This window comes from Sorex fumeus, unplaced genomic scaffold, assembly GCF_029834395.1.
Source record: "Sorex fumeus unplaced genomic scaffold, SorFum_2.1 ptg000037l, whole genome shotgun sequence".
NCBI classification, from domain to species: domain Eukaryota; kingdom Metazoa; phylum Chordata; class Mammalia; order Eulipotyphla; family Soricidae; genus Sorex; species Sorex fumeus.
Genome location: NW_026606094.1, coordinates 78,606,033 through 78,632,845, shown reverse-complemented (window position 1 = coordinate 78,632,845; position 26,813 = coordinate 78,606,033). Strand labels below are relative to the sequence as shown.

At 40.7% G+C, this 26,813-nt stretch overlaps 1 protein-coding gene across 2 annotated transcripts in view; it reads left to right on the top strand.

Annotated features, from left to right (window-relative positions):
- AOAH (acyloxyacyl hydrolase) overlaps positions 1 to 26,813 on the top strand; it is a 239,194-nt gene that overhangs the window by 93,479 nt on the left and 118,902 nt on the right. For both annotated transcript variants that reach the window (XM_056118527.1, XM_056118526.1), the window contains 5 exons: positions 249 to 319; positions 12,686 to 12,746; positions 13,758 to 13,828; positions 15,405 to 15,453; positions 23,660 to 23,708. In XM_056118527.1, the coding sequence (XP_055974502.1) occupies positions 249 to 319; positions 12,686 to 12,746; positions 13,758 to 13,828; positions 15,405 to 15,453; positions 23,660 to 23,708 (301 nt within the window). The remainder of the gene's footprint in view (positions 1 to 248; positions 320 to 12,685; positions 12,747 to 13,757; positions 13,829 to 15,404; positions 15,454 to 23,659; positions 23,709 to 26,813) is intronic.

Here is a 26,813-nt window from a genome sequence, read left to right as displayed (position 1 = left end):
AGGGGATAGTTAACTGTGTGAAGAGGAAAGGTGAGCCTTCAGCCTAAGAAAAATGTGAAGGATGGTACGTGGGTGCTGTAAATATGGGATATGGGGACATATACACAAGGCAAACTTAGCCCAGAGAAGTGGCCAGTTTCTGAGATAAGTATAATCCAGCAATCTAGACTATGGAGCCAAGGGATTGAAGGTTATTAGATGAGGAAGAACCAGTCCCTGAACTAAACATTTATTTTTTTTCTCTCCAGAAACATTCTGGAAGTGACTTCAATATTTGTTCACTCCCAATTTTGGCTAACATCTGCCAGAAGATTGAATTGTACGTATTATTTTTCTGCCTTCTTGAGTCCTGACACAGAATAATTTGGTTACTCTTGTGTTCTGATGACTAAAATGGTCTTCATATTTAAAAGGAATCTTCCTGAGGGTGAATGTGTTTCTTGCCCCAAGCATCAATTAGAAGACAAGTTAGTTCTGAACAAACAATTTTTTAAAATATATTGCGTGTCAGTACTTTCGAATCCCAAGGTGCCTGTGATTGCTCTGTGAGACAGAGCCAGCTGGTGCTCCACAGCTCGTGCTCGCTGGGGCACCCTCCTGCCCATGTGAGATCAGAGTCACTTCCCCTGGCAGAACTTGGAGCATCTTTAGTGCCAGCACCTCAAAAGGCTGGAAAGGGCGTGTTCTTCCAAGAGTCTAACCTATTAGCCAAATATTCTGACTAAGGCATGTATGAAGAGGATTCCAAGTACAGAGAGACACTGTCACGTGTTCCCAAGCCTGCTCCATTTTGAATCTGAGGTTCTGCTGGGCGCTGTAGTCATTCATAATGTTAAGAGATTGGGGGAGTTTTGAGAGAGATGGTGTGCTAAGCAGAAATAGCACAGGCTCCACCTTCCACTTGGCTACTTCTCATGTAACTGCTGCTTCTACTGCCACCGGGAACCATGTAAATGCTGCTCATGTACCAGATTTCAACACACTTTAGCATTTATTTCTCACAACCATGAGTAGGATTATTCCCATTTCACAGAAAGGATACTGAGTCTTAAGGAAGAAACTTCTCCCAGTTGGAAGAGCTATACAGTCCAGGTATGCTGTGCCTTACATATTCACTGGAACTTTCACACTCTCAACTCCTTTGCAATGCTGCCTTCTGAGTCTGTCTTTGAGAATTTGGGCTCCTTAATGTCTCCAGGTCTCAGCATTTTATCTTACAGACCAAAGTTTAGCTCAGCATCAATAGTCAACTGTTTTAAATGCAGACTCATTTGGCTTGAACAGGGGGTGAATGAGGTGTATTGCAATAAAATGCCTCCAGGTGATTTTTCAGCACTGGACTCCATCCCCAAGCTCCTCATCATTTGTGTCCTCCTGAATGCTCAGGTACCAGACAGTGGATCTGTGATGCTTTCATGACTCAGAATAGTGCTCATTCATTGGAGCTGTAGTAGTGACATAGCAGGTAAGGCATTTGCCTTGCACACAACCAACCCGGCTTCAATCCTGGCATCCAATATATTTTCCTGAGCCCCACCAGGAGTGATCCCTGAGCACTACCAGATGTGGCCCTAAAACAATAGCACTGTAGCACTGTCCTCCCATTGTTCATCAATTTGCTCAAGTGGGCACCAGTAATGTCTCCATTGTGAGACTTGTTGTTACTGTTTTTGACATATTGAATATGCCACGGGGAGCTTGCCAGGCTTTTCCATGCAGGAGCCATACTCTGGGTAGCTTGTCCGGCTCTCCGAGAGGGGTGGAGGAATAGAACCTGGGTCGACCACGTGCAAGGCAAACACCCTACCTGCTGTGCTATCGCTCCAGCCCAAAACAACAATAACAAAATAATAAATGTTCCTTCACTGTGAGACATTTTCTTTTTACACCATCTGTTGCTTTTGTAATTGCTCTCTCCTGGGGCTTCCTTACCCATCCGAGCCTGACTGGCTTACAGTATGAAGGGTAAGAGGCGAGAATCTGGGAGATGAGCCTCGGGTTGTGCATCTGGTCTGAGATGCTGGATCATTTCCTGTGACTGCTGTCCTGGAATGTTTCGGTTGGGTGGTTTGTTCTCCCCCAGTCCTGGAGCCTAGCTGTCTGAAAGCCCAGAAGTGGCAGAGAGCCCTGAACCACTGCTGCGGGAGCATCTCTCTGGGTGGGATTGAGCTTCCTCGCCTCTCTCTAGCTCTCCTAGTGGTTGACCTCCTTGGCTTGCAGTTGCACTGCGGGTCTTTTTAGTCTCTGTTTCTAGGCTATCTTCCCTTGGAGTGCATCTTTTCCTTTTTTTTAACTTAAATTTTTAAAAATTGAATCACCATGAGATAAGAAGTTGCAAAGTTGCTCCTGTTTGGATTTCAGACATACAGTGTTCCAACACCTGTCTCTTCACCAGTTTACATTTCCCACCACCAATGTCCCCAGTTTCCCTCCCATCACCCACCACACGCTTGCCTCTATGACAGACCCTCCTCTCTACACCTCCCTCCCCCACACACATCTGTCTCTTTCCTTTTGGACATTATGGTTTGCAATACAGGTACTGAAAGGTTATCATGTTTGTCTCTTTACCACCTTTCAATACTCAGTTCTTGTTCAAAGTGATCATTTCCAGCTATCACTGTATAGTCGTTTCTTCTCTATCTCAACTACTCTTCCCCACCACGACTTGTGACAATCTTACAAACATGGACCAGTTCTCCTGGCCCTTATTTCCACTGTCTCCATCTTTTCCTTTAAAGAGGACACTGGTCCTACCACCAGGACTACTCCATAACTTAGAGGCCAGCCGGGTATCCTAGAGGAAAGGGCAGTTCAGATAGAGAAGGGAGCACCAAATAAAGGATGTTTGGAGGATCCTCCCAGGAGGGGAGATGCATGTCGAAAGTAGACTATGGACTGAACATGTTTACCACTCAATGTCTCTTTTGCAGACCACAACACCCAAAAGGAGAGAGAGAACACAGGGGATTGCCCTGCCACAGAGACAGGGGGGATGGGGGGATGGGGGTGGGAGGGATATTATCCATGGTGGTGGAAGATGGGCACTGGTGGAGGGATGGGTATCTGATCATTGTATGATTGAAACCAAAGCACAAAAAAACTGTAAATCTACAACTTTAAATAAAATAAAATAAAGGGAAAAAAAAAAGAGGACACTGGTCCTACTGGATGGGGTCCACTTTGAGAATTCATTTTAATTGATAAAATCTGCAATAACCCTGTCTCCAAAGAAGATGGCATTCACAGAGACCAGGTGTTAGAACTCCAAGACATCTCTTTGACAGACACAATGTAATTCAAACCAGTGGCACTTTTTCAACCTTCCTCTGTCCTTTATGTCCTGATCATGGAAGCTTCAGCCTCTGAGCAACATCTGTCTACAGCCAGAGAACCTGGGGAGAGAAGGAGGCTATGATCTGACCCACATTAGAAATTCTTTCTTTAAAAAAAGATTCATAGGGTTTCAAGAATTTAAAAGCTTTTCCTCATTCAGCTGTCCACATGAGTTCCTGGCAGCCAGCTGTGCAAAGCGCTGGCCTCAGTCCCAAAGACAGATTTGAGCCCGTCTTTCTGTGAATACAGCAGGCAGAGTGGGCATCGGGACACAGGAGGAGTGGGAAATAGACATGAGAGAAGATGCTGGGAGGCAGAGAAGCAGCCAGCTCCGCAGGCTCCCCATCAGGCTAAATCGAGATGCCCTCTCCGCTCCATGCTGAAAGCATTATTGCATTTTCTGTGTCAACTCTGAGCCTGCAGGGTCCAACTATGCCAATGTGACAACTCTTCAACAAAACCACCTTTGAAAATTGAATTCAAGAGCATCTGTGACCAGGGATTTGCTTGGCCAATTTAAAAGGGAAAGTCTTCTTTCATGAAAAATCAAAAGCAGTGTGTTTTCCTTCTTTCTGAAATTAATACCAGGTTACAATTTAGGGTTTTAGGGTTTTCCAATAAGTTTTTGTTTTGTATTCTTATTGTGGTTGCAGTAACTGGGTTACAACAGTGTTAATATTTATGTTTTGATTTACAAGGATGCTCCACCACCACCAAAGTGCTCAAGATACCCACAATACACACTGTCTTTGTGCCACATCTAATCTGCCTCTTCTTTCCTACCTACCATCCCACGTTCCATCCACGTGGGTACCCCAGTTCTAAAGCCAAAGTCCAAGTGTTTATCATCATCCAATACTATCTATTCCCTTGCTTTATAAAGCACATTTAAAAATAAACTTTACTAAAGTATCCTTAGTTTGGAACATTAAATAAGCTTCAGATGTTCAGCTATATTTCAACATCAATACTCAACATCATAACCTCCACCAAAAGTCTAGCTTCTGCCCACTACCATGCAACTAACAGCCATTCCTGATTCACATCACCCTCCACTTAATTGCATTCTGGGAAGCACCAATATGGTCTATGACAATGTACATGGAAAGGACTTGAAAGAAAGTATAGGGTTTGGTACAGCCCGCCCCCAAGGGCCTTGGTTCCTCTCTGGGCACGCGCAGCTAGAAACAGCCCCGAGACAGCCGGTTTTCAACCCCTGATCCGCGTGGGACGGGCACAGAGGCCCAGCTCTGGGCAACAAAGCTGAACGGCTCCAATTCCAACAGGTACAGCCCGCCCCCAAGGGCCTTGGTTCCTCTCTGGGCACGCGCAGCTAGAAACAGCCCCGAGACAGCCTGTTTTCAACCCCTGATCCGCGTGGGACGGGCACAGAGGCCCAGCTCTGGGCAACAAAGCTGAACGGCTCCAATTCCAAACAGGAGACATTCCCAACTCCTCGCCCAGTGCCAGGGACTCTTTCCGGAGCCGCGGCCGCTGACGCGGCCGCGAAATATTTTCCCACTACATATGCCATAGGAACCATAAGCTAACTTCTTAGATGGAAACTTCTCTATTTTAGCTCAGCCACTAGAAATACAGTTGCCAATAACTCATAAGCCTATCTTAACTCACACTGCATATCAAGCAGAATAGTAACACTGAACGTGAAGGACTAAACCACACCTCTCACAATGGTAAAGCAACGCAAAAGCCCACCAAACTTTCATATTGAAGAGTCTAGCCCAGATGACACCAACAGTACTGTAGTGTTAGACAACCTCTCTGACAAGGAATTCAGAAGGGAGCTACTTAGGATGCTTAGGGAATTAAAAGAAACAATGGAAACCAATGCCAATAGAAGACAAGAGGATCTGAAGGCAGAAATGAGGAAAATGCAATCAGAAATGTCAGACCTGAAAAATCTCATAGGCGAATTGAAAAGCTCAGTGGAAGGCCTCAGCAGCAGAGTAACAGCGGCTGAGAACAGAATCAGTGAGCTCGAAGATGAAGTTCAGAGACTCTCCAGAAAAGAGCAGAAAATGGAAAAGAGACTCACAATTCGGGAACAGATGGCAAGAGAAGATCGTGATGAAGCCAAGAGGGGTAACATAAGAATTATTGGAGTCCCAGAGGGACAGGAAGAAAACCTCGATGAAGAAGAAACTGTCAAAGACATCATTGCTACAACATTTCCAGAGCTGAAGAAAACTTGTGACCACATTCAGGAGGCCCGAAGGGTACCAGCTAGAAGAAATCCGAATAAAAATACCCCAAGACACATTCTGATCAAAATGACCAAAACCTTAGACAGAGACAAAATTCTGAAAGCAGCAAGATCGAAGAAAGAAATCTCTTACAAAGGAGCATCCTTAAAATTCACAGCTGATTTTTCTGATGAAACCCTCAGGGCCCGAAAACAGTGGTGGGACATAGTAAAAAAACTCAATGAAATAAATGCCTCCCCCAAAATACTTTTCCCAGCAAGACTCTCATTCATAATAGAAGGAACAACACACAGTTTCACAGACAAACAACAGCTCAGGAACTTCATAGACTCAAAACCATGGTTACAAGAACAACTAAATGGGCTACTTTAAGGCAAGAAAGGCCCCTCAAATACACCCAATTTTAACATAACAATGGGACAAAATCCCATAACAATAATCTCTCTCAATGTCAATGGGCTAAACGCACCAATTAAAAGACATAGAGTGGCAGGATGGATTAGAAAATTGAACCCAACATTCTGCTGCCTGCAAGAAACGCATCTCAATAGTCAAAGCAAACACAGACTCAGAGTCAAAGGCTGGAAAACAATCCTACAGGCAAACAGCTCCCATAAAAAAGCTGGGGTAGCCATCCTTATATCAGACCACATTGATTTCAGAGTGAGGAAGGTCATAAGAGACAGTGAAGGCCATTACTTATTGATCAGAGGATCTGTACAACAGGAAGAACTTACAATAATAAATGTATATGCACCTAATGAGAGACCAGCAAAGTACTTAAAACAACTACTCATAGATTTGGAAAAAGACATCAATAGCAACACAATACTAGTGGGAGACTTCAACACTGCTTTGTCACCTCTTGATAGATCAACCAGACTCAAGCTTAGCAAGGACATACTTCATTTGAGGGAAACAATGGAAGAAAGGGACTTAGTAGATATATACAGGACACTTCATCCACAAAAAGCTGAATACACATTCTTCTCAAGCGTACATGGAACATTCTCCAAGATAGACCACATGCTGAGCCACAAAACATGCCTCCATAAAATTAAGAAGGTAGAGATTGTATCAACAATCTTCTCAGACCATAATGCGCTGAAATTAGAAGTAAATCACACACAAAAACAGAAAACTAAATCAAACACCTGGAAATTAAACAGTGCACTATTGAACAACGAGTGGATTAGACAGGAAATCAAAGAGGAAATCAAAAGATTCCTAGAAACGAATGAAAATGAGAACACGAGTTACCAAAACTTATGGGACACAGCAAAGGCTGTGTTAAGAGGAAAGTTTATAGCTCTACAAGCATTCCTCAGGAAGGAGGAGCGAGCACACATAAGTAACCTAACCTCACAGCTTAAGAGCTTGGAGAAGAACCAAAAAAAGGAGCACAACCCGAACAGGAGAAAGGAAATAATAAAACTCAGAGCAGAGATTAACGAGATGGAAACCCAAAAAACAATCCGAAAGATCAATGAAACCAAGAGCTGGTTCTTTGAGAAAATTAACAAGATCGATAAGCCTCTAGCAAAACTCACAAAGAAAGGGAGAGAGAAAACCCTAATAAACCGAATCAGAAATGAAAAGGGGGTCATTACAACAGAAACCACAGAAATTCAGAGGATCCTCAGGGAGTACTTTGAGAAGCTTTATGCCACGGAACATCAAAACCTCGAGGAAATGGATAAATTCCTAGACTCCTACAGACTCCCAAGGCTGAACCAAGAAGACCTGGAATACCTGAACAGACCTATCACCATCAAGGAAATTGAAATGGTAATAAAAAGTCTCCCCAAGCACAAAAGTCCTGGCCCGGATGGATTCACTAGTGAATTCTTCCAAATCTTTAAAGAGGACTTACTCCCAATGCTCTTTAAGCTTTTCCACGAAATTGAAATATCAAAAACACTTCCAAACAGTTTCTACGAAGCAAATATCACACTGATACCAAAAGCAGACAGAGATACCACAAAGAAAGAGAATTACAGGCCGATATCCCTGATGAACACAGATGCAAAGATCCTCAACAAACTACTAGCAAATAGAATCCAACTACTCATCAAAAAGATCATACACCATGACCAAGTAGGATTCATCCCAGGGATGCAAGGATGGTTCAACATTCGGAAATCAATCAACATAATCCACCATATCAACAAAAGAAAAGATAAAAAGCATATGATCATATCAATTGATGCAGAGAAAGCATTTGATAAGATCCAGCACCCCTTTATGATGAAAACCCTAGCCAAAATGGGTATAGAGGGGACCTTCCTCAACATAATTAAAGCCATCTACCACAAACCTACAGCAAGCATCATCCTCAATGGGGAAAAACTGAGAGCCTTCCCTCTAAGATCAGGGACGAGACAGGGATGCCCACTCTCTCCATTGCTGTTCAATATAGTACTGGAAGTACTTGCAATAGCGATTAGGCAGGAAAAAGATATTAAGGGCATTCAGGTAGGAAAGGAAGAAATCAAGCTCTCACTATTCGCAGATGATATGATACTATACTTAGAGAACCCAATAACCTCCACCAAAAAACTCCTAGAAACAATAGACTTGTATAGTAAAGTTGCAGGCTATAAAATCAATACCCAAATGTCCATGGCTTTCCTATACGCAAACAGTGAGAGAGAAGAAAGCTACATGAAAAAAACAATCCCATTCACAATTGTTCCCCAGAAAATCAAGTTCCTAGGAATCAGCTTAACTAAGGAAGTAAAGGACCTGTACAAAGAAAACTACAAAACGCTACTTCAGGAAATAAAAGAGGACATGAGGAAATGGAAAGATATCCCCTGCTCATGGGTCGGGAGACTTAACATTGTCAAAATGGCAACACTACCGAAAGCATTGTATAAAGTCAATGCAATCCCTATAAGGATACCCATGACATTCTTCAAAGAAATGGAGCAAACACTCCTGAAATTTATATGGAACAATAAGCCCCCACGAATACCTAAAGCAATTCTTGGGAAAATGAAAATGGGAGGAATCAACCTCCAGAACTTCAAACTGTACTACAAAGCAGTAATAATTAAAACAGCATGGTACTGGAACAAAGGCAGAACTGCAGACCAATGGAACAGGGTTGAATACACTGACATCTCTCCTCAATCATATGCTCATCTGATCTTTGATAAAGGTGCAAGTAATGTGAAGTGGAGTAAGGAAAGCCTCTTTAATAAATTGTGTTGGCATCACTGGACGGCTACATGCAAAAAAATAGGCTCAGAACTCTGCCTAACACCATGTACAAAAGTAAGATCAAAATGGATTAAAGACCTCAACATCAGACCAGAAACCATAAGGTACATTGAAGATAAAGTTGGCAAAACCCTCCATGACATTGAAGCTAATGGTATCTTCAAAGATGCCACGCCACTGGCCGAGCAAGTGAAAACAGAGATAGATAAATGGGACTATCTTAAACTAAGAAGCTTCTGCACCTCCAAAGAAACAGTGACCAAAATACAAAGACAGTCTACAGAATGGGAAAGGATATTCACCGAATACACATCTGACAAGGGGTTGATATCCAGGATATACAAAATACTGGTTAAACTCCACAAGAAGAAAACATCCAACCCCATCCAAAAATGGGGCAATGAAATGAACAGAAACTTTCTCAAAGAAGAAATCCGAATGGCAAAAAAGCACATGAGAAAATGCTCTACATCATTAATCATCAGGGAGATGCAGATCAAAACCACAATGAGATACCATCTCACACCTCAGAGACTGGCCCACATTCAAAAGAACAAAAGCAACCGATGCTGGCGTGGATGTGGCGAGAAAGGGACACTCCTTCACTGTTGGTGGGAATGTCCACTGGTTCAGCCCTTCTGGACAACAGTATGGACGATTCTCAAAAAATTAGAAATTGAGCTCCCATTTGACCCAGCAATACCACTCCTGGGAATATATCCCAGAGAGGCAAAAATGTATAGTCGAAGTGACATCTGCACTTGTTTGTTCATTGCAGCCCTCTTTACAATAGCCAGAAACTGGAAGAAACCTGAATGCCCAAGAACAGATGACTGGTTAAAGAAACTTTGGTACATCTACACAATGGAGTACTATGTAGCTCTTAGAAAAGATGAAGTCATGAAATTTACATACAAGTGGTACAATATGGAAAGTATCATGCTAAGCGAAATGAGTCAGAAAGAGAGGGATAGACATAGAAAGATTGCATTCATCTGGGGGATATAAAGTAACAAAGTATGAGATTAATACCCAAGAATAGCTGAGATCAGCACCAGGAGGATTACTCCATAACTTAGAGGCCAGCCGGGTATCCTAGAGGAAAGGGCTATTCAGATAGAGAAGGGAGCACCAAATAAAGGATGTTTGGAGGATCCTCCCAGGAGGGGAGATGCATGTCGAAAGTAGACTATGGACTGAACATGTTTGCCACTCAATGCCTCTTTTGCAGACCACAACACCCAAAAGGAGAGAGAGAACACAGGGGATTGCCCTGCCACAGAGACAGGGGGGATGGGGGGATGGGGGTGGGAGGGATATTATCCATGGTGGTGGAAAATGGGCACTGGTGGAGGGATGGGTATCTGATCATTGTATAATTGAAACCAAAGCACAAAAAATTGTAAATCTACAACTTTAAAAAAAATAAAATAAAATAAAGGGGAAAAAAATTAAAAAAAAAATAATAAAAAAAAAAAGAAAGTATAGGGTTTAAGGTATTTGTCTCATACCAATTTATTTAAAGTATTTGCTAATCCAATTTATTTCCTGGCACCACATGTGGTTCCCTGAATGACCACTGAGGATATAGCCAGAAGTAAGCCTTGAATATCACTGGGTATGAACCCCCCAAAAAATGTTTGACTTTTGGCACACAATACCTTGCAGTATTTTCTCTGAAGATTAGAGTTGCTTACTGATGCTTTATTTACAACCACATATCATTAAGCAAATCTAGCATAAAAAATGTATTTTCCCTTCCTCCCTAATATGTAATATAAAATCTGGCATAATGTAGGAATTCCAAAAATGTCAGTAGAGTGAATTAAAATGTCAATATGTAATCAGTATCTTTTGAATACACAGTATCAATTTACGTATAATTTTGCAAAAATATTATGTTTAAAAATGATTTTCCATTTCTTTTGTTGTTATTGATGGTACAATGATAGGGGACACACACTCTTACTCCTGATGTTCACTTGCATCCAGTGCCCATTGGAGATTGACACCTGGCCTCAGTGCTTGAATGTCTGATTTCCTTAATGGGGCCAACCCCAGCGTCTGAGCCCAGTTCTCAGGGGGCACCAGGGGCACCACAGATGGCAGTGCAAGGAGATAGGGCAGTGTCAGGGATGAAACACAGGACTTGGCACATCTACAACCACTTGAGCTATCTCCCTGGCTTCTCAAACATCTTGTAGTTACAGCATGCTCTGGGGGTTGTACACTGTACACAGTTGCCTGTAAACTAGAAACTAGCATTCAGCTCAGCATCGGAGTCCAGACATTAGAGCTGCCAGGGCTGTGCACCACACAGTTGAGCAGCACGGGGGACTAAACTCATGACCTCACACTTGTAATGCAATTAGCCACTGAATCATGTCCTGGTCCAAATAAATCATTTTAGAGAAATTTAGAAGTATGTTATCCAAAAGATCCATCCCAAACTTAGATCTAATTAGGAATTCAGAATTTCCCAGGTTTTAGAAAGTAATATAGGTTAAATATACCATAATTAACCTAACACTTCCAGCATCTGCTAAGATGACACACGATTATATTTCAGCAGAGAAATATCTGAAGGTTCACACTAAGTAGCTTATGTATTGCTTTACATCCATTCAGATCTAGTCCTGACACCAAATGAATTTGCTTCAAAGTAGGGGGAAAATATCTTGGTTTTCAGAACTATTTGGTCTTATAAATTATGGCTAAGGAGCTGTGGAATTATTTGGAATGAATGATATATTTATTCTGTCTAGAATGAGCAGTTTTGGTTAGTCACTCGAAGTCCTCCATATAAGCAGGTGTAAGTAAAGTGAGTGAACAGTTTTCTAATTTTAGAAGCAAGTCATTACTCCTTTACCCAAGAACAAATACCTGTCCCCAAGATGGTAAAGGTCAGGTTTGGTCCACTGAAGTGAGACCTTACCAACTTCCCTAAAACTTGCATGGGGGAAAGACTGCTTAACTTCACAGGGGTTCAGGATATAACATCTCCAAAGAGGCCTATGTATGTGTTGGACCTTCCGAGGATCCACTATCCCATAATTCACAATAGAAGTGTCAAGCTACTAATTAGGTTCCATGCTGGCTCTGGCCATGATCCTTTGGCTTGAAGCTCTCAGAAACACTCTCAAAGGATACCTGGAAGCAATAATACCATTCTCTAAGTTCTATAAAAGGTCATGTTGCTTTCTACATTTTGAGTTCCAAAAATAGCCTCATCCTGCCATTTCCCCATACAGCTCACAACTATGTGATTTTCCCAGATAGAAAGTAGCTTGTGCTGCTTAGTGTTGGGGAGTGGAAATCTGGTGGTGAGATCAGGGGATAATGTACATTCGAAGCACCTGTCTAGGATTTTCACTTAAATTTTGTGTGAATTTATTGGTTATTAATTACATCAGAGCTCTTTATTTCCCAAGCTCTGCATAAGAATGAAGATTGCCAACTCATGACAATAAATTGTGTGCAGATTCTCAGAGTAAGTAGTTTAAAAGAGCAAGTAAGAAAGACCCCTGAAGATGAAAATGAATGGGTACGAATTCAATCTATAAAACTTAGTTCATTGACTAAACTAGAAATGGAGGCTTTATTTTTCCTGGGATCTCAACATCAACATTCCAGTTTCTGAAACTTCAATTGAATTATTTTGCATCTCTTATGGACCAAGTAAAATATTAGAGAGAATATAGCTCTGTTGGGTAAAAGGCAAAGATTGGCAAAATTTGACTGTACTCTATATTCCTCTAACTAAATTTTGAGGTTGGGCTTCTGTAACATGAACTTAACCAAAACATATCTAAAACTGTCTATTTGTTTTCACAATCACTGCTGTTTCTTTTTTTTTTTTTATCTTATATCACTAGATATCTTGTCTGTTTTTTTCCTAGTGCTATAAAAAATTCGGTGCCATTCAAAGACATGGATTCAGACAAGTACAGTGTTTTCCCCGTAAGTATTAAGAGTAACCATATGTTTCTGAAATACTGCACTGCTTTCTGAAAATTTTTCCTGAAAACTCTTTTAAAGTAAGACAGGTTGAATTGTATTTGAATGTGTTCTTAATTTGCCATTACACCATTTCACGATTTTTAAGGAATTTTTGGGAAATCCTAGACCTAAACTGCTTTTGTTTCCTGAAGTTATTCCCAGCTACAATTCTCCACTGGATCAATGATCTTGAAAAAGTGCTGTGAATCATTTTGGAAATATGCGTACTTTAATTTACTCATTAGAAGTGTGTGTCTATGCATGTGTGCATCTTTGATTTAAAGCAGTTAGGATGTCAGGATATTTCCTGTGAGAGCAAACAATTAACAAATGTCACAAATTCCTCAAAGATTGTGTGATCTCAGATTCACTACTTGTGAAAGGCAAATAAAAATATAGTTCCTGCTATCGTGTCTCTGGATCCTTTTAGACTACACAGATAAAATATATAATTATCCCACATAATTACCTAATTTAGCTAGAAATATTTTAATTTTTAGGCAAAATGATCCATCATTTGGCCAATAATCCAAATGTTTGGAGGATAATGTACTTGAAGATTATTTGAAAAAAGTTCAGAAAGTTAGAAGATCCTGCCATTTGTGGAAGCAGAAATTCATACCAGTGCATACAGAAGCACATACAAGTACATGCCTGTGCACAACATGCATAACTAACCACACATATGAATGCACACACAGACACGTTCTTAAACATGAACCCCATACATGCAACCAAAGTCATATGCACACACCTTCACACACCTCCACCTGGTAGTCAATTACCTTTTACCTCATAAAGTAGGTCTTGCATATAAACCACAAATGTACTCATGATCTCTGGTATTCCTAGATCGTATTGGAAATTAAAAATGGCAGATGTCAATATCCCTTGGGCAGCTCTGAATGACTTTTATCTTGGATAACCTCAAGGTAGAACTGATCTTTGCCTGTGTGTGCTCTTCAATTTCAGACTCTGCGGGGTTATCACTGGCGTGGGAGAGACTGCAATGACAGCAACAAGATGGTATACCCAGGAAGAAGGTAACTGCCTCTGCTGGTCGCTGACTTTGAAAATTATCTCCCGGAAAAGAGGATCAGCTCCCTCCACTAGCAAGAGGGTTTCAACTTACAGACATAAGGGTCCTCTATTTCCTTATTGATTAGAAAGCACAGTGAAAAAATCATTCATTTGTCAAAAACACCCATGTTGGGTAGTGGTAGTTGGGTAGAAATAAGCATCCTCTTGTGGTGGTTGCTAAAGGGAGATACAAGAAAGTAAACATGAACACATTGTTTGCAGCAGGAACAGGTGTTGATATATCCAGCAATGCTCAGGGTTATGCCTGCTCTGTGCTCAGGTCTCACTCCAAAGATGCCCAGGGAAACAAGAGGTCAAACCCAGACCTCCCACTTTCAAGTAAAATGCTCATCCCCTTGATTATCTTCCCAACCCAATTGTGAATACTTACCTAGCCTCAGCCTCCAAAATGAGTTTGCATGCAGGGTTGGACTCAGAAATTGTAGTTTTTTTCCCCACCAGTCACCAGAAAAAGGGCTTTGCTCCCGTGGCTGTAATACAATGCCACCCTTTAGATCTGAGCTGATGACCTCCAAGTTAAAAAAATGAACATGAGGGCCAGGAGGCCTGGTCCTTGCCACAAAATGGAGAAGGGGGTTAGGTCAGAAAAGGAACCTAGATGATAATGATAGTAAGAAGTGATCACTCTGGACAGAATGGAGTGCTGAAAGGAGGTAAAGTCATATGCATGATATCTTTTCAGTAATGGTATCAGCAAACCAAAGTGCCCAAAAGTGAAAAAGTGTCTTTCACAGAAACAGGCTGGGGGCAGGAAAATATCTGGGGACATTGGTGAAGGGGAGTGGACACTGGTGAAGGGATGTTCCCTCCAACATCTCTCAGTGAAACTCCATCATGAGCAGCTCTGTAACTTGTGTCTTTTGGTGATTCAACTTAAAGGAGAGAGAGAAAACATGAATTTGCCATCCTCTGTGTAGTCTGCGACTACAGTGCTAAAACACAAAACAAACCCAACATTTAGGATTTGGGAAACACAGTTATTTAGTTTTTGGCTTTGGGGGCCACCCCCAACGTTACTTAAGGCTTTTCCCTGGCTCTTGGTGGTACTCAGGGACCATTTGTGGTGCTGGAGATCAAACCAAAGTCGGTTACACGCAAGGCAAGCACTTTAATCCCAGTTCTCTCTCTGGAGACCTAGAACCATGATTTTACTTGATTTTATTTATTTTTAGTTGGAGTGTTTGGGGGCCATTATTTTAATGTCTTCACATACCTCTATAAAATGTAGTATAGGTGATTAATTATGCTGATTCAATCACAATAAATTCTATGGATATGATCAATAATAGATTTGTTTCAAAGTTCTTCACTAATATTCAAACCAAAGATAGTGGCAAAAAGTCAAGGTAGAGACTTTTGTGCATACAAGAGTATATGAAACATGTCTAAAAAACATGGTTTATGATAATACTTCATGTAGCACTCATTAATTCACTCATTTATTTATTCATTTGTGAAGCTAACATTAACTGGATGATGTGTAGTTGCCAAATGCCCATGCTGGTGTTTTCTTCCTAGGCCAGACAACTGGGATATACATCAGGATTCTAACTGTAATGGCATTTGGGTAAGCAACTAAATTCTGATTGAACCTTATTCTCTTACTTTCTACCCACCTTAAGAGCCTGTTCCCTCTTTACTTTAGTTGTACCTAAGAAATAAACGGACAGATTAAAGCAACTCTGTTTCTGCTGTTTGGAAAAGGGATATGGAATTCTCATCACGTGTGAGGCATGTCAGTGATGGAATCAGAGTGGGGTTGCTTTCAATAGCAACCCTATAAACCTAGCTTAAAGTCACCCACATCTAATCCCTTTTTCCTTTCCTTAAGAGTGTGAAATTTAGTGGAGAGTAGTAGTAGTAAGGCTTGCAACAATCCTAAAGAATTAGAGCAATCCAGATGCTGTCACCATTTTTGTTCCCTTCATTCTTTTTTTTTCTTCTTTATTGAATCACTGTGAGATACAGTTACAAAGCTGTTCTTGATTGGGTTTAAGTCATACAGTGTTCCAACACCCATCCCTCCACCAGTGGCCATTTCCCACCATCAATAAGAATGTAGTATCATTCCTGCCACTGCCAGCCCCCGGCCTGTCTCTATGGCAGTCTCTCTCTCTCTCTCTCTCTCTCTCTCTCTCTCTCTCTCTCTCTCTCTCTCTCTTTCTCTCTCTCTCTTTATCTCTCTCTCTTTCTCTCCCTCTCCCCTCCCACTCTGTCAGGCATCATCCTTCTCAATACAGATACTGAGAGGTTATCAAGTTTGTTCCGTTACCTACTTTCAATTTTATTTTATTTTTATAAAATTGCTCACAATAGTTTATTACATTTAGTAGTCCAACACCAGTCCCACCACCATTACACCTTCCCACCACCATATTTTGAATCTTTCCACCCCAAACCCCAAAGCCTACTCCCAAAGTAGGACCTAAATAATTTATATTATATTGCTTCTTGTGAATAATCTGCTAAAAATGATACAAAATTTTCCTTAGAGGAAAGTATGTGAAGATTGTTGTATTTTAGCCTGGGGCTATTAAGTCCTTGTATAAGAGATTACTAACATGCTGTTAAAGTTTGAGACTTGTGAGTTAATATATAGATATTTCCCCCTCGAGATTGGTTGCCTTCTACTTTATACCCCATCCAATGTGGTATGCTACTCTTGGTACAGTTGTGGTGTAGAAAGAGATGTCATTCAGCCTCTAATGTGGCCATGTGCTCCAGGAATTCTAAAATTTTAAGCTTGGTTATAAATCTGAGGTTAATTTAAATTTTTTTAACTGAATGGTGACTTTGGGGTCTGGAGGCATCTTTGCGGAGTATCACTCTGTGTTGCTCTCTTCTGAGAGATTTAGTTGTGAGTCTCTGGATCATATCTGTTAATGAGATTATATGGCACCAGAGACAGTTCGTGGGCATGACTGTCAGACTACTGGAAGCAAAGGGAGATGGAAGGAGGACAACCATTCCAGACTCTATGAGAGTCTCGAGATTTCAGTCACAAATTCTGCATACCTTTCCAGTCATTCTTTTCCTGTTTCATAAGACTAGTCAAGAGTAGAAATTACCCTGATATTGCCTTACCACCCACATCTGAATCATCTAATGCTGCTGTCCTAGTTCTCTGTGAAGAATGAATTCACAGCTTTCCAGCAGACAAAAGAGAGGGAAGGGTGGAAAACAGTCAAATTCTTACCTAAAGATGTCAATGGCAGCAGGTTTTATGGGCTCTTAAACTTATACAATTTGATACAATATAAAGAAAAATTGTACCAAATTACAAAAGCAAAACCCAGCACGAAAATAAATAATTGAGCAATAAAAGATATCCTAATCAATTACTGGAGTCTTGAAATTCAGGTTCCATTCCTTTTCTTTCTCTTTTTATAAGGATTTCACCCAACAAAGTTTGGAGAATTTGTACAGAGGTGGTCTGGAGTTAGTAGAACTACACCTGGAGGTGCCAAAAGGGAGGGTATGTGGTGTCAGAGATCCAATTAAGGCCTGTACACAGTAGGCATATGCTATACTAGATGAGCTGTCTTCCCAGTTCACAGATATTTCTTTTGATCCCTCTTCCAATTTCTGAGGAGAAACGGCATGAAAATAGGTCTCAAATATAGCCTGACTTCTCCTCACCTAGAACTCAGTATGGCTCTCAAGCCATCCCTAGCAACCAGGCAGGCAGAGAACATGTAAATAGGAGCCATGAAGTTTAAGATTTATCACTTGGAGGCAGGGAGATTGCTCAGTGGTCAGGGATGCATGCATGCACCAGATGCAAGTTCAAAATCTTGCACACACCAAATGTATTTCTGGAGACTCCTAAACATACTACTGGTATGGCCCTGGTGATCCCAGCATCCTTAGGACCTGGAATGGAACCATCTGGTCAGGTGAAGTATCCCTAGAAGTAGCCCCAGGTACCCTGAACATTGCTTGGGAGGCCTATACTGCATAAATCAGTAAATAAGTAAATAATAAATAAATAAATAAATGAAAAATAAATAAATGAAATTTAAAATCAATTTAAATTTCAAAATCAATTTAAAATCAATTCACCACTTCACATAAATTTATGCTTCTGAACAATTGTCCCTTTTAATTGTTAGGTGCAGAGAAGAAAGTTTCTGTAAACACTTCCCTCTCTCCAAGGCACTGAATGTCCATAGCCTACAGGATGTTGAGAGTCGGACAGATCACAGTACAGCCCACCCCTCCCACAGAGTTTCAGTCATTCTGCCTTTCCCACCTCCACATTTTGGATTTTTCCTCCCAAACCCCCAAAGCCTGCCCCCAAAGCAAGACCTGAATAATTTATTTTGTATTGCTTGTTAAGAATAATCTGCTAAAAATTATCCAACATTTTTTTCTTAGAGGAAAGTGGGGCAGACAGGAAGACATCTTCCCCAGATCTCAAGTTGAAAAAAACTAAGGTCGCCTTGATCTGGTAAACACAGCTTAGTTATCATGCTGGAGACTTACTCGTGTGGGAGGCTGCTCTGTGTTCTGGGGGCCATTCTGTCCCTGATGGCTATAAGAGACTGTTTCAGTGCATGGAAGTCAATCAGGAACTCAGGAAACCGAGACTTAGGCAATGGCAGAAAGGCACATTGCCTTAATATCTCTCCCTTTCATGGAGGAAAACAATGCCCAGAGTCATAAAATCATAAAGACAGAAGGGACTTTAAAAACCATCTTGGATATTAAGGGCATTCAGGTAGGAAAGGAAGAAATCAAGCTCTCACTATTCGCAGATGATATGATACTATACTTAGAGAACCCAATAACCTCCACCAAAAAACTCCTAGAAACAATAGACTTGTATAGTAAAGTTGCAGGCTATAAAATCAATACCCAAATGTCCATGGCTTTCCTATACGCAAACAGTGAGAGAGAAGAAAGCTACATGAAAAAAACAATCCCATTCACAATTGTTCCCCAGAAAATCAAGTTCCTAGGAATCAGCTTAACTAAGGAAGTAAAGGACCTGTACAAAGAAAACTACAAAACGCTACTTCAGGAAATAAAAGAGGACATGAGGAAATGGAAAGATATCCCCTGCTCATGGGTCGGGAGACTTAACATTGTCAAAATGGCAACACTACCGAAAGCATTGTATAAAGTCAATGCAATCCCTATAAGGATACCCATGACATTCTTCAAAGAAATGGAGCAAACACTCCTGAAATTTATATGGAACAATAAGCCCCCACGAATACCTAAAGCAATTCTTGGGAAAATGAAAATGGGAGGAATCAACCTCCAGAACTTCAAACTGTACTACAAAGCAGTAATAATTAAAACAGCATAGTACTGTAACAAAGGCAGAACTGCAGACCAATGGAACAGGGTTGAATACACTGACATCTCCCCTCAATCATATGATCATCTAATCTTTGATAAAGGTGCAAGAAATGTGGAGTTAGGAAATCCTCTTTAACAAATTATGCTGGCATTACTGGACGGCTACATGCAAAAAAGTGGGCTCAGAACTCTGCCTAACACCATGTACAAAAGTAAGATCAAAATGGATTAAAGACCTCAACATCAGACCAGAAACCATAAGGTACATTGAAGACAAAGTTGGCAAAACCCTCCATGACATTGAAGCTAATGGTATCTTCAAAGATGCCATGCCACTGGCGAAGCAAGTGAAAACAGAGATAGATAAATGAGACTATCTTAAACTAAGAAGCTTCTGCACCTCAAAAGAAACAGTGACCAAAATACAAAGACAGTCGACAGAATTGGAAAGGATATTCGCCGAACACACATCTGACAAGGGGTTGATATCAAGGATATACAAAATACTGGTTGAACTCCACAAGAAGAAAACATCCAACCCCATCAAAAAATGGGGCAATGAAATGAACAGAAACTTTCTCAAAGAAGAAATCCAAATGGCAAAAAAGCACATGAGAAAATGCTCTACATCATTAATTATCAGGGAGATGCAGATCAAAACCACAATGAGATACCATCTCACACCTCAGAGACTGGCCCACATCCAAAGGATGGGACCGGGGGGGGGGGGGCATGGGGAGGGGATGCTGGGATCCGTGGTGATGGATGACGGGCACTGGTGGAGGGATGGGCACTTAATCATTGTATAACTGAAACCCAAGCACAAAATTTGTAAGCCTATAACTGTACCTCATGGTGTTTCACTAATTAAAAAAAAATGAAAAAAAAAAGGAACAAAAGCAATCGATGCTGGCGCGGATGTGGCGAGAAAGGCACACTCTTTCACTGCTGGTGGGAATCTCGACTGGTTCAGCCTTTCTGGAAAACAGTATGGACGATTCTCAAAAAATTAGAAACTGAGCTCCCATTTGACCCAGCAATACCACTCCTGGGAATATATCCCAGAGAGGCAAAAATGTATAGTCGAAGTGATATCTGCACTTGTTTGTTCATTGCAGCACTCTTTACAATAGCCAGAAACTGGAAGAAACCTGAATGCCCAAGAACAGATGACTGGTTAAAGAAACTTTGGTACATCTACACAATGGAGTACTATGTAGCTGTTAGAAAAGATGAAGTCATGAAATTTACATACAAGTGGTACAACATGGAAAGTATCATGCTAAGCGAAATGAGTCAGAAAGAGAGGGATAGACATAGAAAGATCTCATTTATCTGGGGAAAATAAAGAAACAAAATATGAGATTAATACCCAAGAATAGCTGAGATCAACACCAGGAGGATTACTCCATAGCTTAGAGGCCAGCTGGGCATTCTAGGGGAAAGGGCAGCTCAGATAGAGAAGGGAGCACCAAATAAAGGGTGTTTGGAGGATCCTCCCAGGAGGGGAGATGCATGTCGAAAGTAGACTATGGACTGAACATGTTTGCCACTCAAAGCCCCTTTTGCAGACCACAACACCCAAAAGGAGAGAGAGAACACAGGGGATTGCCCTGCCACAGAGGCAGGGTGAGATGGGAGCGATGGGGGTGGGAGAGATATTATCCATGGTGGTGGAAAATGGGCACTGGTGGAGGGATGGGTATTTGATCATTGTATAATCGAAACCCAAGCACAAAAAATTGTAAATCTACAACTGTACCTCATGGTGTTTCACTAAAAATAATAAAAAAAAAACATCTTGGAGACATAGAGATAGTACAGTGGGTAGGATGCTTGCCTTGCACATGGCTGACCTGGGTTTGATTCCTGGCATTCCATATGGTTCACAAGAACATCAGGAGTAATCCCTGAGCGCAGAGATAGAGGTAAGTCCTAAGAACTGGGTGTGGCCCAAAAAATAAAAACAAAAACAAAAGATTCTAATCAAATATTTCCCAAACTTCTGGACTCATAGAACCCTACTGTTCAGTATGAGGTTAAGCTATATGGAGGAGTGATTCTACTGTCAAGATTAAGGAAATATTTGGCCAAATAAAGCTGACTAATTTTTTTTGCTTCCAGATTCCTCATTCAATGATTTAAAATGCATTAGATGACCCCAAGACCCAGAAAGTGATCACAGTTTTCCTCACTCTCTTAACGATCAAGCACTTTCATTACTAATACTAATAATATGTAGTAGAATTCAGTGCTTCTCCAGATTACATTTTGCAAACAAACAAACAAACAAAAAATAGAAATGTATATGTAAACAAATACCTCTTTTTAAAAACATACTATTTAAAATAAGTAATTTTATTGACGTTTTGTTCTTTTTATAGCTGATGTTAAATTCTTGATTTTTTCAAGATACATCAAATGTCAAAAAACAATACTATCTCTTTGCACATCAAAAAAAGAATCCTTATAAATTTCAAATTTTATTCATTCTAAAATGTATAGCTATGGTATATAAGAGACATGAAGAAAGCTATTAAAAATAATGAGGGACTATCACATGGGCTGAAAGAAAGCAGAGGGGCCTTAAAACACCAACCCAGCAGGCTCTATGTTCACCAACTTCTTTTATTTTAATATTTTAGTATTAACAGTAGAAATGACATCTGCACCTGTATATTCACTGCAGCACTGTTCACAATAGCCAGAATCTGGAAACAACCCTAGTGGTCAAGAACAGACTAGTGGTTAAAGAAACTTTTGTACATCTACACAATGGAATACTATGAAGCTGTTAGGAAATACGAAGTCTTAAAATTTGCTAAGTGGATGGTCACATGCTAAGTGAAATGAGTCAGAGAGATACAGGCCTAAAAGTACTGCACTCATTTGTGGAATATAAAATAACATAATGTGAGACTGACACCCAAGGACAGTAGACACAAGGGCCACGAATATTGCTCCATAGTTGAAAGTCTGTCTCATGATCTGGGGGATAGAGAAGGGATCACTAAGTCAATGATGGTTGGAAGAATCATTCTAGATGGGAAATGTGTGCTGAAAGTTGATAAAGAATCAAATGTGATAGCCTCTCAGTATCTATATTACAAACCATAATGCCCCAAAGTAGAGAGAAAGTATGGGGGAAGTTGTCTGCCATAGATACAGGGGACATTGATGATGGAAAATGTGCACTGGTGGAGGGATGGGTGTTTGATCATTGCATGACCTGAAACTCAAACATGAAAGCTTATAACTGTATCTCACAGTGATTCAATTAAAAAATTATTATTGAATCACTGTGCGATAGATCTTTACAAAGCTGCTCATAATTTGGTTTCAGTCATACAGTGTTCCACCTAGCCCTTCACTAGTGTACATTTCCCAGCCCGAGTGTCCCCAGTTTTTCCCTCCCATTATCACCCCCACCCCATAGCCTCTATGGCAGGCATTTCTCTTCTCTCTCTCTCTCTCTCTGTTTCTCTCTCTCCCCTCTCTCTTTCTCTCTCTCTCATTGTGGTTTGAAGATATTGAAGGGTTATCCTGAATATCCTTTTACCTATTTTTAACACTCAGTTCTTGTCCAGTGTGATCATTACCAGTTACTATTGTCATCTTGGTCCCTTCTCTGTCTTACCTACCCTCCAATCCACACTAAACAAATATCTCTTAAAAACATTCCTTGACTCTTCCAGTGACCAATATTGCTAAAGGCAGCTTTGTTATGGGTTTTAAGTCTCCTCAGTTAATCATAACTCAGCCTCATGTCAAGCCTGACCTAAGTCTTGCAATATTGATGTGAGACCAGAAACTTTCTTTGTTGGTGGATACTACCCCATGAACTATAGGATATTGCACACCATCCCTGACCTTTATCCACTAGATGCCAGTAATTCCTAGTTCCCCAATTGTAACAAGTATATCTCCAGACACTGTCAAATGTTCCTTGTGTGTATCTATTGGGAGACGGGGCAGTGGTGGTGAAGAAGTCTTTACCTCACTGAGTGTAACTTCTCTAAAACCATCTGTCTCTGGACACTGGACCTCTTACAATACATTGGGCTCTAGCTCAGACTGCTGTGTCCACTCAGACCTATGTCCCCCTATGTCCCAGTGGACCCTCAGTGACAGCTCCACACTGCAAAGTCCTGTCCTGCATCCTTAGGAAGTATATGATCCAGGTTCTGGGACTGTCCTTACTCTTGTCCCAGATCCTTGAGCTCCATCTTGCTTGCATGGAGTGGTGCTCCATTGAATTAAGAACCCAGGAGGCTTTGAAGGGTTTTATATACTGATTTGACTTTGGTTATTATTATTTTTTGCTTTGCTTTGTTTTATTTAGAGGCTGCATCCAGAGTTGCTCTGGGAATCATATGTGGTACTTTTAAGCCACTTGGGCAATATTTAATGTATGTGTCCCATACATTTAAAAGCAAGCTACTAATCTCAAACTTTCTCTTTTAAAGGGGATTGATCCAAGTGATGGAATTCCATATGAGAAAAAATTCTGTGAAGGTATGAATGTTTAAAACTGATGTGCTTATTAAATAGAATATTATGTAATTCTTGTCTGATCTGTGTACAACTAAATTTAACAGACTACCAAAGCAGTCATCAGCTAAGTTGACAAATTTGCATTAATTTTTATGCCAATTGGAAAAAGAGATTAAAAAATCATTTAAAAATGGAGGGAAATGCTCAAAACTTATTCTGCTTAACTGATCCCTTTATTTGGAAGATATAAATTTTAATCTTAATGCTAGAAAATGAAACACCTGATAAGTAATAGCAATAAAAATCGAAGTCTTCTCCAAATAAGAAAGTGAATAACCATGGCCTTTTAAATTCTATCTCATGCTCTTCTTGATATACTAAACTTCTGAACATGTAGTCATAATTTCTGTGTTAAATTCAGGGTGAGAGACTCATGTCTGGGGGCTGGAGTGATAGCACAGTGGGTAGGACATTTGCCTTGCACATGACCGACCCAGGTTCAATCCCCCACACACCAGGAGTAATTCCTGAGTGCATGAGCCAGGAGTAGCCCCCCTGTGCATCACCGAGTGTGACCCAAAAAGAAAAAAACTCATATCTGGATGGCTTTAAAGAGACCTCTAAGCTATTGTCATTAAAGTTTTCCAAAAAATATAGCAAAGGTGCTATATTGTAAGTGCTTAAATACCACAGACACCCAGACTCTGGGTAATTTTATTTTATTAATTTTTTGGCTTGTGTTACTGTTTTATTTCATTTATTTTTTATTTTTATTGAATCACCATGAGATAGTTACAAGCTTTCATGTTTGGATTACAATCACACAATGATCAAACACCCATCCCTCCACCAGTGCACATTCCCCATCACCAATCTCCCCAGTATCACCCCCTCCCACCCTCCCCCTACCTCCCTGGCAGATAATATTCCCCATACTCTCTCTCTACTTTTAGGCATTATGGTTTGCAATACAGACACTGAGAGGTTATCATGTTTGGTCCATTATCTACTTTTGGCACACATCTCCCATCCCGACTGATTCCTCCAAGCCATCATTTTCTTAGTGATCCCTTTTCTATTCCATCTGCCTTCTCCCTCTGCTCATGATGCGGGCTTCCAGCTATGGGGCAATCCTCCTAGCCCTTATATTTACTGTCTTGGGTGTCAGCCTCATGTTATGTTATTCTATACTCCACAAATGAGTGCAGTCCTTCTGTGTCTGTCCCTGTCTTTCTGACTCATTTCACTTAGCACGATACTCTCCATGTCTATCCATTTAAAAGCAAATTTCATGACTTCAACTCTCCTAACAGCTACATAGTATTTCATTGTGTAGATGTACCAAATTTTTTAAATCAGTCATCTGTTCTCAGGCACTTGGGTTGTTTCCAGGGTTTGGCTATTGTGAACAGTGCTGCAATGAACATATAGGTACAGATGTCGTTTCTATTGTGCTATTTGCATCCTCAGGATATATTCCCAGAAGTATTATTTCGGGGTTATATGAAAGCTCAATTTCTACTTTTTGAAGGAATGCCCATATTGCTTTCCAGAAAGACTGGACCAGTTGGCATTCCTACCAACAGTGAAAGAGCGTCCCTTTTTCCCCACATCCACGCCAGCACTGGTTGCTTTTGTTCTTTTGAATGTGTGCCAGTCTCTGTGGTGTGAGATAATATCTCATTGTTGTTTTTATTTGCATCCCCCTGGTGACTAGCGATGTGGAGCATTTTCTCATGCGCCTTTTGGCCATTTGTATTTCTTTCTTTATTTCTTCTCCCCATTTTTTGATGGGATTGGAGGTTTTTTTTCCTTGTACAATTCTACTAGTGTCTTGTATATGCTGGATATTAATCTCTTATCAGAAGGGTATTGTATAAATATTCTTTGTCATTCTGTGGGCTCTTTCTGTATTTTGGTCACTGTTTCTTTTGAAGTCCAGAAGCTTCTTAGTTTGATGTAGTCTCATTTGTTTATGTTTGGTTCCACCTTGCATGGCCAGTGCTGTTTCATCCTTAAAGACACTTTTAGCTTCAATGTCATGGAAGGTTCTGCCTACATTTTCCTCTATGTATCTTATGGATTCATGTCTGATATTGAGGTCTTTAATCCACTTTGACCTGAATTTTGTGCCTGTCATTAGACAGAGGTCAGAGTTCAGTTTTTGCAGGTAGCTATCCAGCTTTCCCAGCAAGACTCTGGGTAATTTTAGGAGAAGCATACAATCCCCCCACCCCCCGACACACACACACATGCCACTGGAAAGATGATCTTGGTTTTGATGCCCCCCAAACTCTCCAGCCTAGCATTGAAGTAGTGTCACTGCTCTATGTTCAGGAAATATTTTTTTCATTTTCAACCACACCCAGTTGTGCTCAAGAATCACTCCTGGTGATGCTTTGGGGACCACTGGGGATGCTAAGACAGCCTCATGCAAGGCAAGCGCCTTACCTCCTGTGGTAACACCAAGAAGCATTCCATTTCTTTAGTTCTCTGTTAAGCAGAATATCTCAAATACCTATTTATTATGCACTAAGGGTGATTTTTGGCTCTGAGCTTTCATGGGAAGATAAGAAACAGTCCTTGAGGGATGGGTGTTCTATCATTGTGTAATTGAAACCCAAGCACAAAAATCTACAACCGTACCTCATGGTGTTTCACTAATAAAAATTTAAAAAAAAAAGAAACAGTCCTTGTCCTCAATCAACTTTAAAGTCTTTAAACTCTCAGGAGTCAGGAAAAAGGTACAAATTAATACATCCATTCAGTTTAGAAATCTTTATTGAGTAAATAAAATAATGAATAAACAAATTAACAAACAAACTCAGCTTTAAGTGAAATCTGGTGTGAGACTCTGGGGTCATTGTACAGATCCTATTGGCTACCCCTAAATCCTGCTTCCTTAATGTCCTAGTACTTCCCACTGCCCCTTTGTGTGGCCAGGTGCTGGCTCTCCTGGACCCCCAATATGAGGAACCACTGGAGAGAGGTGGTCATTCTCTGGTATGAGTTTTGGAAGTTAGAGGTGAGGGAAGGAGAATTCACCCTCTCTTTCACTATAGCAGACACTGGCTTACTTCCAAACCCATAAGAAATTACCCAAGAGGGAAAAATTTATATAGCTTG